We start from the raw sequence: 18,551 nt of genomic DNA on the forward strand, positions 1-18,551 counted from the left end.
TATACAATCTAGCACTTCACAGCTGCTACCAAGGGGCCTAGGCACAACTCCCACTACAGTCTTAAATTCTTTCCTATTTCTTAATTCTATCCATAAAGTCTCCACTGTCTGCTTACCTCTCTTTATACCCTCTCATCATTGAAGTGATTTCATCCTTAATCACTAAGGCTACTCCTCCCCCTCTACCATTTTTCTTATCTTTCCCGTAGACCTTATAACCTGGTATATTTAGTTCCCAGTCCTGACCGTCTTGCAGCCATGTCTCAGTAATGGCTACCATGTTGTACCCTTCAATTTGAATTTGCGCCTGCAGTTCATTCAATTTATTCCTTATACTCCGTGCGTTTGTATAAAGAACGCTTATTTGGGCCACACGCCCTAACCTGTCCTTCAGCTCTGATGCTTTATTCACGTTTCCTATTTCTCTCTCCTGGTTTAATCGCTTTGCATCTTTTAGTTTTAGTGCCTAAAGTACAATTTCTGACTGTTGCTCTACTCTCTTCCCTTTCGGTTGTTTTTGACCTACTGTTTGTACTGCAATTTCCCGATGAGCCCCCCACCCCTCATGTACTAGTTTAAAGTCCTTGTGACCGCCCTATTTATCCTTTCCGCTAGGACCCTGGTGCCAGACCAGTTCAAGTGGAGCCTGTCCCAAAGGTACAGTTCCTTCCTGTCCCAATACTGGTGCCAGCACCCCATGAAATGGAACCCCTCTTTCCCACACCACTCCTTTAACCACATGTTTACTTCCCTAATCAGCTTATCTCTACTCCAATTTGCACGGGGCTCAGGTAATAATCCAGAGATTATGGCCTAGAAATTCAGTTAGGGGCGCCCAGCTCGCCTGGGTACCGGAATTACCGCTGCGCGCGGAGCCACTTGCGCCAGCGGGATATTCCGTTTCAGCGCCCCAAGTGGAAGCCGGCCGCTAAACAAGGGTTTCGGCGCCCCGCTTGGGGCGCTGAAACTGAATATCGGCGTGCAAAATGCCGCAGCGCCACCCGCTGCGGCACGGCAGCCTGCGGTACTGCAGGCCTTCCTCTCACTCTTAAGGGGGAGGTGCCTGCAGCTGCGCGATCCCCGCTCGCGAGTGCTGGCAAATGAGCCCGGCACCAAGGAGAAGTGCCGGGCTCTCTGGAAACAGCCGGCAATGCCACGGGGGGGGGGGGGTGTGTAGGAGGGCCGGGGACGGAGGTGCGGGCAGGCGGCCGCCGAAAAAGCGGCCAGCCGCACCTCCACCTTAACTCGCCCCACTACCGGCACAGGTAGGCCCCTGTGTACCGGTCGCTGTTTGCGGCCGGCGCGGAGGAGGCGGCAGCAACCAAATATGGCCAGCGTGGCGATAGCAGGGCGCTGCGCACACCGATGACGTCATCGGTGGCGGCGCAGCGCTACAGGCTAACGCCGCCATTAGCGCCCCGCTAAATATCGCAGTAGGTTTGGACAGTGGCGCAAAAGCCCTCTTTGGGCGCAAACTGGTGGCGCAGGCCACTGAATTTCTAGGCCTATAACCCTTGGGGTCCTGTTCTTTAATTTAGCTACTAGTTCCTGGTACTCCCCAACAGGACCTCTTGCCTATGCTTCCCTATGTTGTTGGTCCCAACATGGACCACAACAACTGGATCCTCCCCCTCCCTCTCCAATATCCTTTCAAGCTGATTCAAGATGTCCCTCACCCTGGCACCAGGTAGGCAACATACCATGTGGGACTCTATCTTGCTTACAAAGGATGCTATCTTTTTTATTCGTTCATGGTATGTGGGCGTCGCTGGCAAGGCCAGCATTTATTGCCCATCCCTAATTACCCTTGAGAAGGTAGTGGTGAGCAGCCTTCTTGAACCGCTGCAGTCCGTGTGGTGAAGGTACTCCCACAGTGCTGTTAGGGAGGGAGTTCCAGGATTTTGACCCAGCGACAATGAAGGATCAGCCGATATACTTCCAAGTCAGGATGGTGTGTGACTTGGAGGGGAACTTGGAGGTGGTGGTGTTCCCATGCGTCTGCTGCCCTTGTCCTTCTAGGTGGAAGAGGTCGCGGGTATGGGAGGTGCTGCCGAAGAAGCCTTGGTGAGTTGCTGCAGTGCATTTTGTAGATGTTACACATCGCAGTCACGGTACGCCGGTGGTGGAGGGAGTGAATGTTTAAGGTGGTAGATGGGGTGACAATTAAGCGGGCTGCTTTGTCCTGGATGCTGTTGAGCTTCTTGAGTGTTGTTGGAGCTGCACTCATCCAGGCAAGTGGAGAGTATTCCATCACACTCCTTACTTGTGCCTTGTAGATGGTAGAAAGGCATTGGGGAGTCAGGAGGTGAGACACTCACCACAGAATACCTAGCCTCTGACCTGCTCTTGTTGCCACAGTATTTATGTGGCTGGTCCAGTTAAGTTTCTGGTCAATGGTGATCCCCAGGATGTTGATGGTGGGGGATTCGGTGATGGTAATGCCGTTGAATGTCAAGGGGCGGTGGTTAGTGTTATGTCCGTGTATCTTAATGTTGTGTCCTTCAATAATCAGTCAACAGACTGCAGGGAACGATTCAACAGGTGTTTACTGAATGAGGGTTACTCTAGAACTAATTGTACAGATCACTACTCAGGGTTTATATACAGATGTGGTCACTGCCGGTACTACAGTATACAGGAGCTGTAAAAAGTAGTTCTCTCCCTTAAGGTATATATACATTACATACATTACAATTCCTCCCCTTTTAGATTAACAGTACCATAATACTCATTTAACAATTAACATTTTTAATATACAATGTTATATGAAAATAGTCCATTCATATATTCAGTATCTGGGGAGGCTTCCTGATTCTTTCTGGATAACGCCTTTCCCGAGTGTCTCGCTCTTGGTGCGGAGGTGATTCTAGCACCCTGTCGTCAGTTGATTCATCAGCTTCCAATGCTATTGTTTCTGAGGTAGATGCGACCTGTACGTCGGGTTCCTCACCAGGTACGTATGGCCGAGACATGGGGTTGACTCGTTCCTGTGACTCTAGGATCTGGTCAGCATGGCGTCTCACAATGTTCTCCCCAACATCCACTGTGTACATTAGTGGCCCCTGCCGTGTGCATATCGTTCCTGGTTGCCATTTCTCTGTTCGGTAGTCGCGGGCCAAGACTGGTTGCCCTACATTGAAGCTCCTTGTCGGCTTCTCATTGATGTGCTGGAATTGCTTACTCTCAACATCCAGACGAGATCTCAACCTTCGGTTAAAGAACATCATGGCCGGGGCCTGGTTGGTGACTGCATGTGTCGCATTTCTGTAGGCTAACAGGAAATTGTCCACCTTATGCTGCAGTGGAATGTCGTCATCGCACATGGCCTTTACTGCTTTTTTAAAGGCTTGTAAGAACCTCTCAGCCAATCCATTTGTGGCTGGATGATACGGGGTGGATGTGTAATGCCTTACCCCATTCCTTTTCATAAATCTTCGAAACTCTTCGGACACAAACTGTGGTCCGTTATCAGAGCAAATCTGCTCTGGCAAGCCGTTCCTGGCAAAAATGGTCCGTAGGACTGCAATAGTTTTCTCCGTGGTGGTGGAGGACATTTTGATCATCTCAGGCCATTTCGAGTGCGCATCCACGGCTATTAAAAACATTGAGTCCATGAATGGACCAGCAAAATCAATATGCACCCGTTGCCATGGAGATGAGGGCCACTCCCATGGGTGTAGAGGGGCATGTGGTGCTGCATTTTGGACCTTCTGGCATCCTGAGCAGCTCTTTGTCAGGTCCTCGATTTGCTGATCGATCCCCGGCCACCACACATAAGCCCTAGCAAGGCTTTTCATTTTCACCCCTCCCAGATGACCTTCGTGAAGCTCATTGAGCACTCTCTCCCTTAACTTGGGTGGAATTACCACTCGGGATCCACACATCAAGGTCCCCTGGCATACTGACAGCTGTTCTCTTCTGGATGAGAATGCTGGCAACAGTGAGTCACCATGTGCTGGCCATCCCTTCACCGTCAAATCATATACCCGAGACAGTGTCGGGTCATTTCGGGTTTCCTTCTCTATACCAGCGTTAGTTACTGGCAAGCATTCAATTATAGTCGAATGAAATATTTCGACAGGATCCACTGCTGGTGCTTCCTCCGCAGTAGGCAGTGGCAGGCGTGATAGCCCACATCAGCATTTCCATGCTGTTTCGTGCCCTTATACTCGATTTCATATTGGTGCGCCCCTAGAAAAAGGGACCATCTTTGTAGCCGTTGCGCAGTCATCACCGGAACGCCCTTCTTTGGATTAAAGATGGAGACAAGTGGTTGGTGGTCAGTCAGCAAGGTGAACTTCTGCCCGTGCAGATAGTGATTGAACTTTTTCACTCCCCACACTAGGCTGAAGGCCTCCCTGTCAATCTGGGCATAGTTACGCTCGGCTGAGGTTAGTGACCGAGACGCAAAGGCTACTGGCCTCTCCGAGCTGTCCGGGAATTTGTGCGACAGCACCGCTCCAATGTCATAGGGTGATGCATCACACGCCAACCGAATTGGTAGTGCTGGGTTGAAATGAGCCAACACCTCTTTTGAAGTGATCGATGCTTTGCTCTTCTGGAAAGCTCGTTTACATTCGTCACTCCACTTCCATGGTACCCCCGTTTGCAGTAGGGTGTTCAGTGGGTGTAGTACGGTAGACAAATTTGGCAAGAACTTATGGTAGTAGTTCACCAGCCTGAGGAACGACCTCAGTTGTGACACATTTTCCAGTGCTGGAGCCTTGACTACTGCCTCAATCTTTTATGGGGACTTATGTAACCCCGCTTTATCAATAACGTGGCCACAATACGAGATCTGCTTCTGGAAAAACTCGCATTTGTGGCTATTAGCTCGGAGCCCATATTCCTTCAATCTAGTGAGCACCTGTTCCAGGTTGGCGAGGTGATCACTGTCATTTTCGCCCGTGACCAGGATGTCGTCCAAATAACACTGGGTCCCTGGAATCCCTTGCAGGACTTGTTCCATTGCCCTTTGCCAAATAGCCGGAGCTGATGCTACCCCGAACACCAGCTGGTTGTATTGGTAGAGAGCTTTATGAGTGTTGATCGTGAGGTACTGTTTCGAGGCTTCTTCTACCTCCATTTGCAGGTACGCCTGGGCCAGATCAATCTTAGTGAAACGTTTCCCTCCAGATAGCGAGGCGAAAATATCTTCAATCCGTGGAAGCGGATATTGTACCATGTGAAGGACTGGGTTCGCTGTCACCTTAAAGTCCCCACAGATGCGAACCTCCTTTGGTTCCCCAGGCGTATTACTCAACGACCTCTTCATTACAGGAACGATGGGTGTAGCCCACTCGCTCCAGTCCACTTTGGACAGTACTCCTGAACATTCCAAACCTTCCAGCTCTGCTTCGACGGCTGGGCGGATCGCATAAGGTACCGGTCTGGCCTTAAAAAAACTTTGGGCTTGCATTTTCCTCTATTTTGATCGTCGCTGTTATGCCTTTTAGTGTTCCGAGTCCCTGCTGGAACACTTCTTGTGCGTCAGTTAGCATTTTTGACAGTCGTCCAGGTGTGACGTCATCATCCTTTTTGGCATCTACAGTCAGTGCTTGTATGGCATGCCAATCTAGCTGTATCTTCCGGATCCATTCACGTCCTAGTAGTGGTGGTCCTCCATCTGGCAATACATATAGGTCCATTTTTGGTGTTTCCTTGCCGTTATATATAACGTTCACCCTTATTTTTCCTTTGGGGTAGACTTTTTGCCCCGTGTACGTCTTCAAGACAATCTTTGTATCTCTCAAGGGTATATGTGGGAATAGCCGCTTGTAGTCCCTTCGGTTTATGACTGTTAGGGCTGATCCTGTGTCCAATTCCATTTTCACTTGGACTCCTGCTATCTTGAGCATGACCCAGATAGTTTGGTGATCCTCCGTTTTGATCACATTATGTAGTTTCAGACAACCCAGCTCCTTGCTTCCGGAGTCTGTATCACTCTTCTGTTCGTCTGAACTACTCTCCGTCACCTTATGTACCTTCTTGTACTTCTCCTGTGGAGATTTCTTGCTGCCGGTTTTCTTTCCCGACCTGCAGACTCTTGCTATGTGTCCTACATTTCCACATTGTCTGCACACTTTGTCCTTGAACCAGCAATCATTATGGTCGTGTGTTGTTCTGCTGCAGCGATAGCACTTCACTGTTCCGTGTGACATTTCATTTGTGCCATATTCTTGCGGTCTCCGTTGTATCTCTGCAGTGCCCCGTGCTGCTGCTTCATGTGATACTGCCATGCTGAAAGCCTTGTCCAGCGTAAGATCCTTTTCTGATAGAAGCCATTTCTGGGTTCCTTCACTTTGAAGCCCACACACAAACTTGTCCCTTAAAGTATCTGCTAGTCCCGTTCCAAACTGGCAGTGTTTCGATAGCTTGCGCAGTTCTGTGAAATACTCAGCATTACTTTCATCTTTATGCTGGTTCCTTTTGTGAAACTTAAATCTTTCTGCTATCAGCAGCGGTGTGGGGTTTAAGTGGTCCTGTAGGATTGACACTATGTTTTCAAAATCCTTTTCTACTGGCTTCTCTGGGGTTACTAGGTTTCGCAGTAAGCCATATGTTTTTGCACCCATTGAATTCAACAATACCAGCGCTTTCTTGTCATCTGGCACTTCATTCGCCTTGCAGTATACTTCTATGCGTTCGACATATGTCATCCAATCTTCGACTTCATTGTCGAACGCTGTGATACTGCCACTCTTCGGCATTTTTGGGTGTGGTTAGACTGGCTTAAAATGGCGTCTCCCAAGCTTTCCTTTCTTCCCCGCTGCGGCTTAAAATGGCGTCTCCCACGCTTTCCTTTCTTCCCCGCTGTGGCTTAAAATGGCGTCTTCTGCGCTGCTGCCAACGCCGCTTTCGGCGGTCCTCGTGGCAAATGGCGACGCCCTGTGGGTTTCGTGCGCTGCTCCTGCGCTGCTGCCAACGCCGCTCTCTGCGGTCCTCGTGGCAATGGCAGTGCCTCACGTTTTCCTGCGCGCCTCCCTCCCCTGTTGACGCTGCTCGGCCCTTGACCACCGGCTGCGCTCTGCTCTCTCTCGTCTCTCTCCCCCGTTGACGCCGCTCGGTCCTGAACACCGGCTGCGCCCTGTGCGCTCTGCCCTCTCTCCCCCGTCGATGCTGCTCGGCCTTTATCTGTGCCGCTCGGTCGGGCTCTAGCCCGCCGCTGTCTGGGAAGTGTCTGTGCAGTACCTGTTGCCAGCCCGTTTCGCTGGACCACCGTGACTGGAAAGCCAAGCCTGGCTCTCGACAGCCTCCCCTGCAATGCTCAAATCTCCGCTGGATGACTGGGCGGTTGCCCGTGGTCGACGCCCGTGCTTCTGGACTCGACTTTCTTCCACTGTTCTCCAGGAGCGAATCCCTGGGAGGTGATGCAGAGTTGCAGGTAGGTTCGAATCTGCGTCGTCGCCAATGTTATGTCCATGTATCTTAATGTTGTGTCCTTCAATAATGAGACAACAGACTGCAGGGAACAATTCAACAGGTGTTTACTGAATGAGGGTTACTCTAGAACTAAATGTACAGATCACTTCTCAGGGTTTATATACAGGTGTGGTCACTGCCGGTACTACAGTATACAGGAGCTGTAAAAAGTAGTTCTCTCCCTCAAGGTATATATCCATTACATACATTACAGTTAGACTCTCGCTTGTTGGAGATAGTCATTGCCTGGCATTTGTGTGGCGCAAATGATACCTGCCACTTATCAGCCCAAGACTGAACGTTGTCCAGGTCTTGTTGCATGCAGACATGGACTGCTTCATTATCTGTCCCCTTAATTATAGACTCCCCAACAACTACCACATTACGCTTACACTCCTCCTCCTCCTCCCCCCTTAGGCCTCCTGCTCCAAGTTGCCATGGTCCGCCTTCTGGCTGTCCTTCCGACAGTCTTTATCCTTATCCTCACAGGTAGCAAGTACATTGTACCTTTTTTTTATCTATTCATGGGATGTGGACGTCGCTGGTAAGGCCAGCATTTATTGCCCATCCCTAGTTGCCCTTGAGAAGGTGGTGGTGTTGGATAGGATCAATTTCTGTTGATCCTCGTTCTCTTTCTTACCTGGGTTCCCCTTACTCTGCACACCAACAGTCACACCAACCCCGTTCTGAAACTGCACCTCTCTACGAGGTGTGACCGAAGTCTGGAGCAAACTGCCCAGATACTCCTCCCCCTCCCTTATGTGTCGGAGTGTCTCCAACTCGCACTCCAGCTCAATGACTCTGAGCCGGAGAGATTCGAGACGGAGACATCTCCTGCAGACGTGTTCGCTCGGGACAGTCTCACTGTCCACAAACTCCCACATACTGCAGTCCAGACACACAACCTGCTCTGCCATGACTTAGTCTAACCTTGTTTTATTTATTTAATTAGTTAAAATCTTTATTCAACAATTATTTATAGTTATATTAATTAGTTTATCTAGTTAAGTTTTTAATTTTAATAAAGTTCGTTATAGTTTCCCGCTCCTAGTTTAAACCATTGCCCTAGCTTAGAGAGAGAAAACGCTGTAATACTCACCAGCCAATCGCCTACCTGCTGTCCTGTGATGGTTTTTGTTGTTTTTAAAGTGCTCTGCCACTCTGGCTCCCCCAGAGGTTTAGGGAGGGACTTCCAGAGCTTGGGGCTTAGGCAGCTGAAGGCACGGCCGCCAATGGTGGAGCGATGAAAATTGGGGTTGCGCAAGGGGCCGGAATTGGAGGAGCGTGGAGACCTCTGAGGGTTGTAGGGCTGGAGGAGGCTACAGAGATGGGGAGGCAATGGAGGGAGTTGAACAGAAGGATGAGCCGAGGTTGGAGCAACATGATCAGAGTGCTGTGATGGTAAAATCAGGAGAGGGTGCTCCTTTTCCATCTCTTGATTTCCCAACCTTACTGTGGTGATGACCCTCTCCTTTCTACACTCAGGTGTTGCCACTATCCTTTTTGAAGCTCGGCTTGGATGTTTAGAAAATCAGATCTGCCAAGAAACTAAGGAGTACATGGAAGCCCTGGAGCTCATGTTCAGCATGTTCAAGACCACCATGTACGCAGGGGCCATTCCCAAGTGGCTCCGACCGTTCATCCCCAAACCTTGGAACGAGTTCTGCCGATCGTGGGATGGACTTTTCCGATTTAGTAAGTGACGTAATAAAACTCACTACGCACTTGGTTTGAGTATAAAGCAAGGCTTTAATCAACTTGTTTCAGAACATGGAGGTCTAGTTGTACTTCACTAGTTCCTTGTCTTACAAAATGTCCCTGGCAAGATGGGGCCGACGCCCGAGTATTTATACTCCTTGGACGGCGCCACCAGCTGGCCGTCCAGCGTTATTTCATAAGTAGTTTCTTGATGATGAGATTTATAACAGTAAGCATCGTCGCTTCGCTGGCGACTGTAAACCTTTTCCAATCTATCGGCGGCTTGCCTGCTCCTTCAGGTATTGTAGCTCTTGTTCGGGCGCACAGGCAGATCATTCTGAGCAGCAAGAATTGGTTCTGCTTCTCTTTTTGGAAAGGAAGAGACTTTATCAGTTTAAGGTTAGCTCAAGAGTTCAAATACCAGGAAACACAAACCAGAATCGAGGAAGTCCACAATAAGGAGGGAATTGGGGATTGGGGACGTTTTTCAGCCAAAACATAAGAGTGTGGAATAAGTTACTGGGGACCATTGAACCGGACTGCATGAAGAGGTCATTAGATGGGAGTTCTGGAGAGAGAAGGTGGATTGAGGGATGTGATGAGCAGGTGGATTGTTCTATCAAAAAGGAACCAGCATGTTGGGCTTATTGACCTTTTTCCTGTTCCTAACAGTCAATGGCCCGGATTTTTCGGTGGGTAATGACGGCGAAACTGTCAGTGTTTGCTGTTATTACCCCTCTGAAACTGACCGCACCAGCAAGATTTAGCACGTGCGCATCTAAACATCGAAATCCTGAAGTTGTGGTCAGTCATTCACTGCTCCGACACTGGGTGCTCGGTTATTCTTCAACTTGTGTTCTCTGCTATTTGAACTCTTTGTCATAACCACCAATTTACCTGGATCACTTTTGTCATTTTGCCTTGATAACCTTCAAAAATTAAGTTACCTTAAATTATATTCCAAATTAATATGTCTTTTTCAAAATGATTCTCGGGATGTGGGCGTCGCTAGCAAGGCTGGCACATTGTGCCCATCCCTAGATGCCCTTGAGAAGGTGGTGCTGAGCCGCCTTCTTGAACCTCTGCAGTCCGTGTGGTGAAGGTACTCCCACACAATGCTGCTGGCCGTAAAAGGGTTATTCGACTCCTTTGGTGAGTATAAATTGAGGTGTTCGGACGCTTTTTAAGACTGAATATTTGGACTTCGATTGTATCTAGTGAGGTCCCGGATAAATTGCAGAAAATAAACAACAACTTTCATTTACATAGCGCCTTTAACGAAGTAAAACGTCCCAAGGCGCTTCACAGGAGCGATGTATCAAATAAAATATGACACCGAGTCACACAAGGAGATATTAGGACAGATGACCAAAAGCTCAATCGAACACTCTGACTTGTCAATATAGCAGCAGTCATAGTTTTAGACTGGTTCCATTTTGCAATAATTTTCAAACTTTAGGGGGCAAGCATGCTATTGTGGCGGAGACCACATAGGGACAATAACACAATCACAATGTATAGCCAATGTTGTTATATGTACCTAAACACAATTCACTATGTATAGCCAATGTTGTTATATGTACGTACTTGGTTGGGTTATCGGGGCAGGGTCCCTTTAAGAGCGTCGGTAGCATGATGACGTCATGTGTCGGTAGCGTGATGACATCATAGCCCTGCAACGAGGCTGAGACGCTCAGTCCTCATGGAGGGTGAATAAAGTAACACGCGTTTTGCCTTTGCTGCAACAAAAGCCTCAGAGCCTGTTGATTTCTAGCGACTCCAACACTATAATATAAATCGATGAAATGTAGTCATGAGTTTTAAAAAAATTTGTGACTTTTTTTTTTGCCCCCCTCTATTCCCTTCGCTCATTTCCTCATCCCCGCCCATCAAACCTAGGTGAGATCCATGTTGACAGAAAAATGGCTCAGATTAAGCGGCAATTGGAGCAGGGGGAGGAGGTCCAGGGCGGACTGCTGACCTGCTTGCTGGTCAATCGGGAGATGACCCTTCAAGAGATCTATGCCAACATGACGGAGATGCTGCTGGCTGGCGTCGACACGGTAAATCAAAGACCATAGTCAAGGTCGCCTCTCTGTGGTAGGGGACCCTCTGTGAGAAACTCGAGATCTGAGTTTCCTCTCTCTCTCTCTCTCTCTCTAAATTCTCTCTAAATTCAGAGATGTGAGTAGGATTCGTAATGCACAAATTCCTTGACCAACTACTTCACCGATGAAACCCCCAAAACATAGAAACATAGAAGATAGGAGCAGGAGTAGGCCATTCGGCCCCTCGAGCCTGCTCCGCCATTTAATGAGATCATGGCTGATCATCCAAACTCAGTACCCCGTTCCTGCCTCCTCCCCATATCCCTTGATCTCTTTAGCCTTAAGAAATATATCCAACTCCTTCTTATTGAAGACCATGGGAAAGTTAAGTTGAATCATGTAGAGATAATCGAGAAGGAATTTAAAAAAAAAAACTTGCATTTCTATAGCACCTTTCATGACCTCAGGATGTCCCAAAGCCAATGAAGTACTTTTGAAGTGTAGTCATTGTTGTAATGTAGCAGCCAATTTGCGCACAGCAAGCTCCCATAAACAGCAATGTGATAATGACTCGATAATTTTTTTTTTAGTGATGTTGATTGAGGGATAAATATTGTCCCAGGACACTGGGTATAACTCCCCTGCTCTTCTTTGCAGTGGCCATGGGATCTGCTGAGAGGGCAGACCGGGCCTCGGTTTAACGTCTCATCCGAAAGATGGCACCTCCGACAGTGCAGCACACCCTCAGCACTGGCACTGGGAGTGTCGGCCTAGATTTTGTGCTCAAGTCTCTGGAGCGGGGACTCTGAACCCACAACCTTTCTGACTTAGAGGCCAGAGTGCTGCCCACTGAGCCACGGCTGACACACATTGCACACCAAATAGAGTAACTCCCTTCTTGTATTCAGAATGGATTCCCTCAATAGCTCACCGTTGTAATTATTGAGACATGTGGACTAGAAAGAGCCTAATTTTGATGCCTGCACTGTGGTGACTGGCTGACATCAGCTATGAACAGTGAGGGGGTGGGAGGGTTGGGCGGGGGGCGGGGGGGAGGGGGTGGTTCTACAGTTGGTTGGGGGGGTTCTACAGTTGGGCTCCATGTACCACCAGGCTAGGAGATGCTACAATTGAAAACCAAGAGAATGAGCTACAGAGAAAGCTTAACCTCTACCATCTAGAGAGAACAAGGTGAATTGGAGAACAACACTGGCAGGCATAGATACGGTCAACCCAGAATATTACTTCAAGGTAGGTTAGGCCAAGAGGACTTTAAATTTAAATTGAAAAGCAAATTTCAGAAAGGGTGGCAGAACATCTGGATTGATCACTGAATTTCATGCAAATCCAAAAAGGCATTCAAATGGGAAAGATCCCTAAAGAATGTCCAACATGCTGGGATGGTGAGACACTTTGGGAGTCGGCAGTTTTCGCTAATTCCGTGCAGGATTTTCAAGGCGGAGGGGGGAGCCCTCCTGTCTGGTGGATAAGCACTCTGCTTTCTTTTTCACAGACCTCTTTCACGTTGTCCTGGAGCACATACTTACTGGCTAGATATCCTGCCGTTCAAAGTGTGGTGTACCAAGAGATTGTTCAGAACCTCGGAAGGGACGTGACCCCGACAGCCCAGGACTTGTCCAAGTTGCCTTTGGTCCGGGGCGTCCTCAAGGAAACCTTAAGGTAAATACTTGTGGCAAAAGTTGCCTTTTTTTTCTCTCTCTCCCCAATTTGTTTTAAGATGCGTGGGAAAGGTGGGGAGGGGTTTGCTGTCATGTGATCTCTCTCCACCTGTGCTGGATATAATGGACTGATAAGACACTGAACTGAGCCCTCATTAGACTGTCGCCATCTTGTTACTGTTTTGAGGCAAGGCAGTGTTAGTATTGAACGGGTAAATTCGCCCATTCATAATTGCTGCACTACAAATAGTCATTCATTGCACAAGGTTTTGGGGTATTCTTTTCAAGCACGGTGCTTTTATTGTGAATTGTTCTACCCACAAAATGACTTTACAGAGCATCTATTCTTCAGCAGCGGGCCCCCAGTGTAAGCCCGGCTCTCCTCCTGTAAGCCCCGCTCTCTCCCCTGTGTCGAGGAGTCCAAGTGTTGGGGAGTCTGTGGTGTAAACCCTCGCTCGCCTGGTGGCGGGCGGGGCGGTGAGGGTGGGTGCACACCAGAACCGGCCCCCCTCAGGAAACCGTGTCACCCACTGCGGACGATGCCTCCACACCAGAAGGGGCCGAAGTGTTGCTTGTTATGGCCCGACACAGCACTGAGGGAAGCGCTGCAGTACTGGAGCTGCCATCTCGCCGCCGAGGGGCGTTAAAAAGGAGACCCCGTTTTGCCAGTTCAGGGGGACATAAGATTCCATGGCAGTACTTGTAGAAGAGCAGGGGAGTTCTCCCACATGCTCACCAGCATTTCTTCCTCAACCTCCACCACCAGAAAAAAAATGACATCGACTAACTGGTTATTGTGAATTGTGTCCCACTCCAGGGACTTGAGCACATAAGGCTAGGCTGACACTCCCAGTGCAGTGCTGAGGGAGTGCTGCACTGTCGGAGGTGCCGTCTTTCGGATGAGACGTTAAACCAAGGCACTATTTCGAAGAAGAGCAGGGGAGTTTTCCCCGGTGTCCTGGCCAATATTTATCCCTCAATCAACATCACTAAAACAGATTATCTGGTCATTATCACGTTGCTGTTTGTGGGAGCTTGCTATGCGTAAATTAGCTGCCGCGTTTCCCACATTACAACAGCGACTCCACTTCAAAAAGTACTTAATTGACTGTAAAGCGCTTTGAGACGTCCGGTGGTCGTGAAAGGCGCGATAGAAATGCAAGTCTTTCCTTTTTATTCATCTTATTGCTATGCGTGTCAACTAACTTGCCTGTAGCATTATTCACTGAATATTAAAAGTACTTCATTGTATGTGAAGGTCTTTTGAGACGTTTGTGTATGACATTGTTCTACATAGAAGCAAACCCTTCAATTCCCTGTAATCCTGATATATTGGCAAACCACAGGCACATTCACTTAATTGTCAGTCTTTTAATCCTATTCAAACAGATGTTCAGCCTGCCCCAGTGGCAGCGGGAGATGGTTACACTCGCTGGCATTGAGCTGCACTGTTTAATGTAATAAATTCAATTCCGATCTCTGTGGGGCACCGTTTAAATCCACTTATTGAAAGAAGAAATGTCAAGGGCAGTCTTCACATTGACCCCAACATGTAAAGCCGTATTGAGAATGTTTTACGGGCCCTCTCTCAGGCCTCTCAAGGGGTTTGGGGAGCAAAGTCCGAACAGAGATCTGTCCCATCTGTCTACCACTTTCCATTCCTTCGCGCAGCCATTCAACTCCCGAGACTCCCCAGTCGCCGTTGTTAATGCGAGGCGAATCCAGCTTTTGGTTTAATTGGAATCTCAGTGCTGTTAGGAGATCTCGTGTGTCTGCCGGGGCTCTGCGGGTCGCACCCTCGCCTGTTGAGTCGGACGGTTGGGAGTTCAACTCCCACTCCAGAGACATGAGTCAATCTACTGCAGTGTTGGAGGTGCTGTTTTCTGGATGAAACATTAAACCGAGGCCCTGTCTGTCCTCTCAAGTGGATGTAGAAGATCCAATGGCTCTATTTTGAAGAGTCCTAGAGTCATAACGGCACAGAAGGAGGCCATTCGGCCCATCGAGCCCGTGCCGGCTCTCTGTAGAGCAATCCAGTCAGTCCCATTCCCCCGCTCTATCCCCATAGCCCTGCAAGTTTATTTCCCTCAAGTGTCTGTCCAGTCTCCCCTTGAAAACATTGAGTGTCTTCGCTTCCACCACTTCCGTCGGCAACGAGTTCCAGATCATCACCACTCGCTGCGTAAAAAAGTTTTTCCTCACATTCCCCCCCTGTATCTCTTGCCCAAAACCTTAAATCTGTGTCCCCTAGTCCTTGTCCCATCAACTAGTGGGAACAGCCTTTCCCCGTCTAGCCTTTCCAAACCCGTCATAATCTTGTACACCTCCATCAAATCACCCCTCAACCTCCTTTGCTCTAATGAAAACAAATCCAGCTTCTCCAAATTGTCCTTGTAGCCAAGATCCCCCCATCCCCGGAACCATTCTGGTAAATCTCCTCTGCACCCTCTCGAGGGCCTTCACATCCTTCCTAAAGTGTGGTGACCAGAACTGGATGCTGTATTGATTTCTATGTGGGTTCAATGACGACACATTGATGAAAGAGAATGGCCTAGAAATTCGGTTGGCTTTGCGCCCAGTTTTCGCCCAAAGAGGGCTTTTGCGCCACTTGCTAAACTTCCCCCGATATTCAGCGGTGCGGTAATGGCGGCGTTAGCCAGTAGCGCTGCGCCGCCACCGATGACGTCATCGGTGTGCTCAGTGCCCCGCTACCGCCCCGCTACCGGCCCGACCGCCATATTGAGTTGCGGCCGCCTCTTCCGCGGCGGCCGCAAACAGCGACCAGAAAACGGGGCCTACCTGATGCGGTAGTGGGGCGAGTTAAGGCGGATGTGCGGCCGGCCGCTTTTTCGGCGGCCGCCTGCCCGCACCTCCTTCCCCGGCCTCCTCCACGCACCCCCCCCCCGCGGCATTGCCGGCTGTTTTCCGGGAGCCCAGCACTTCTCCGTGGTGCCGGGCTCATTTGCCGGCACTAGCGAGCGGCGATCGCGCTGTTGCAGGCACCTCCCCCTTAAGAGAGGGAGGAAGGCCTGCAGTACCGCAGCCTGCCGCTCCGCAGCAGGTGGCGCTGCGGCACTTAGCACGCCGATATTCAGTTTCAGAGCCCCAAGCGGGGGCGCCGAAACCCTTGATTTGCAGCCGGCTTCGACTTGGGGTGCTGAAACTGAATTTCCGGCGGGCGCAAGTGGCTCCGCGCGCAGCGGTAATTTCTGGGCGCAAGCGAGCTGGCCGCCCCAAAGTCAATTTCTAGCCCAATGTCTTTTAATCTAAAGTATGTTCAGCTCAGTTAACAGCATTACAGGAGACACCATCTTAGAGATCCATCTAAAACGAAACTAAAACTAAACTGTCTCTCTCACATGCCCTCTGCTGGTAAGGCATAAATAATCAAACAGGCAAATATGCTGGTAAGGCATAATAATCAAACAGGCAAATACCATCACTATTTGCTGATATCATTACATCTCCCTTTCTTAAAACAAAAGTATTTTACTTTTATCTAACAACATGTTTTCTTTGTATTACTCTGCATTTTAACTGTAACACTTAATGAACTTACATTATCATTATCAAGGTTTTTTAACCTTGTTTTGTGTGTTCACATGAAATATGTAAATACACTAGAACTTGAAGAGAGAATAAGATAACATTACTTCCTTCCATAACAAGAGTCCTTAAACTTGCTCAATGAGTCTCTCAGGAGGCTTCACGCATCTTGAGGATTTTCTGATTGATTGTCCTTGAATCTGAGTTGTTGCCTCAGATGATGATTTCTCAGCTGTGTGATCAGGTTGTTCAACAGTATCAGTCTTTTGACCTGCTGTGTGATCAGGTTGTTCAACAGTATCAGTCTTTTGACTTGCTGTGGCTGGTCCCATGAAAAGATCCCGACGATTTCTTCGCAGAACAGCACCCTCATCTGTCTGAATGGTGTATGATCTTGGTTGGACTTCACTCAGGACAGTTCCCTTCTGAGTCCATATGTTTGTTTTGTCTTTGAACCTTACTTGGTCACCAGTGTGGAGTTCAGGTAGGTTTTGTGTTCCTCTGTCATAGTAGTACTTTTGCTTTTCTTTCTGTTGTTCTTTGAACTTCCTCACTTTCTCCCCCTCTTTTGTTTTCAGGAGGTTCTCCGGGATGGGTAGGTTTGACCTTAGCAGACGTCCCATAAGGAGTTGGGCTGGTGACATACCACACTCGAGCGGCGTTGTGCGGTATACAAGCATGCTCTGGTAGAAGTCAGTTCCACTGTCTCTTGCCTTGTACATCAGTCTTTTCACTGTCTGGACCGATTTTTCCACTAGTCCATTGGAAAGTGAGGACTTGACGTTGTGTGGACAAAGTCCCACTCTTTGGCAAAGTGTCAGAAACTTGCATTGTAAAACTGGGGTCCGTTGTCCGTGAAGACCTCGCTTGCCACGCCATGTCTGGAGAATATGGCTTTCATACATGTTATCACAGCATCTGCAGTGGTGGTGTACAGTCTACAAACCTCTGGATACAGGGAGTAATAGTCTGTGACTACAAGATAGTCCTTCCCTTGACATACGAATAGGTCAGCGCCTACCTTCTGGTAAGGTCTGTCTGGCGCTGGGTGTGGCTTTAGTGGTTCTACCGGATTGCTTGCTCGATATTTCAGGCATATTGTGCAGTTTGACACCTCATTTGTCACATCTTGGTTGATTCGTGGCCAGTACATCACCTGTCGTGCTCTTTTCTTACACTTTTCGATTCCCAGATGTCCTCCATGGATCCTTTTTAGCATCTCTTTTCTCAGACTCTTTGGGATAACTATTTTACTTCCTTTGTAGATGATGTCTTCGACCACTGATAGTTCCGCCCTGCAGTTCCAGTACTCTGCCATGTCAGGTGAGCAGTCTTGCTTCATGTTGGGCCATCCATCCAAGATGCTTTTCCTCAGTCGTCTCATTGTTTCATCTTTGTTTGTCTCAGTCTTTATGAGCTCCATTTTTGCATCTGCTATGGGCAGTGCACTTGTGATCATGTCCACGTAGGCGTTCATTTTTTCATCCATTTTGGTGTTTGCGGGCTCTCTTGGGTCAACAGCTCTGGACAACGTGTCTGCTGTATACATCAGCTTACCCGGTGTTTACGCAACATTCAGTGTATAGCGTTGCAGCCTGATCATCATTCTTTGTATTCTAAGCGGACACCCATTTAGTGGCTTTTGGAACAATGCAATCAAGGGCTTATGGTCAGTCTCTACACTGATTGCTTGTCCTGACACAAACTGGTGAAATCTTTCACAGGCGTATGTGATGCTGAGCAGCTCCTTTTCTATTTGAGCACATCGCGTCTCCGCGTCTGTCATTGAGCGCGATGCATTTGCAATAGGTTGCCAGTAGTCATATTTTTGCAGAAGAACGGCACCGAGCCCACTCTGTGATGCATCTGATGATATCTTGATGGGTCTCACTGGGTCATAAAACCTCAGAACTGGTTCCTCTGTGAGCAGTTTCTTTAGATCGCTCCATGACTTCTCATGCTCATGATTCCATTCCCATTCTATGTTCTTTTCAGTTAGTCGTCTCAGTGGCGCCATCTTTTCTGAGAGGTTGGATATGAATTTACCCATGTAGTTGATCATTCCATTAAACCTCTGCACGTCCTTTTTGCATTGTGGCTTTGGCATATTCTCAATGGCGGACACCTTTCTGGGATCTGGTCTGATGCCCTCACCGCT

General features: G+C 48.7%; 1 protein-coding gene across 1 annotated transcript in view; it reads left to right on the top strand.

Annotated features, from left to right (window-relative positions):
• cyp27c1 (cytochrome P450, family 27, subfamily C, polypeptide 1) overlaps positions 1-18,551 on the top strand; it is a 52,371-nt gene that overhangs the window by 22,163 nt on the left and 11,657 nt on the right. The window contains exons 4-6 of the mRNA XM_085986814.1: positions 8,908-9,117; positions 11,020-11,183; positions 12,682-12,848. Coding sequence (XP_085842940.1) covers positions 8,908-9,117; positions 11,020-11,183; positions 12,682-12,848 — 541 coding nt within the window. The remainder of the gene's footprint in view (positions 1-8,907; positions 9,118-11,019; positions 11,184-12,681; positions 12,849-18,551) is intronic.

This window comes from Somniosus microcephalus, chromosome 4, assembly GCF_052327205.1.
Source record: "Somniosus microcephalus isolate GS21.2 chromosome 4, FLI_Smic_1.0, whole genome shotgun sequence".
NCBI lineage: Eukaryota > Metazoa > Chordata > Chondrichthyes > Squaliformes > Somniosidae > Somniosus > Somniosus microcephalus.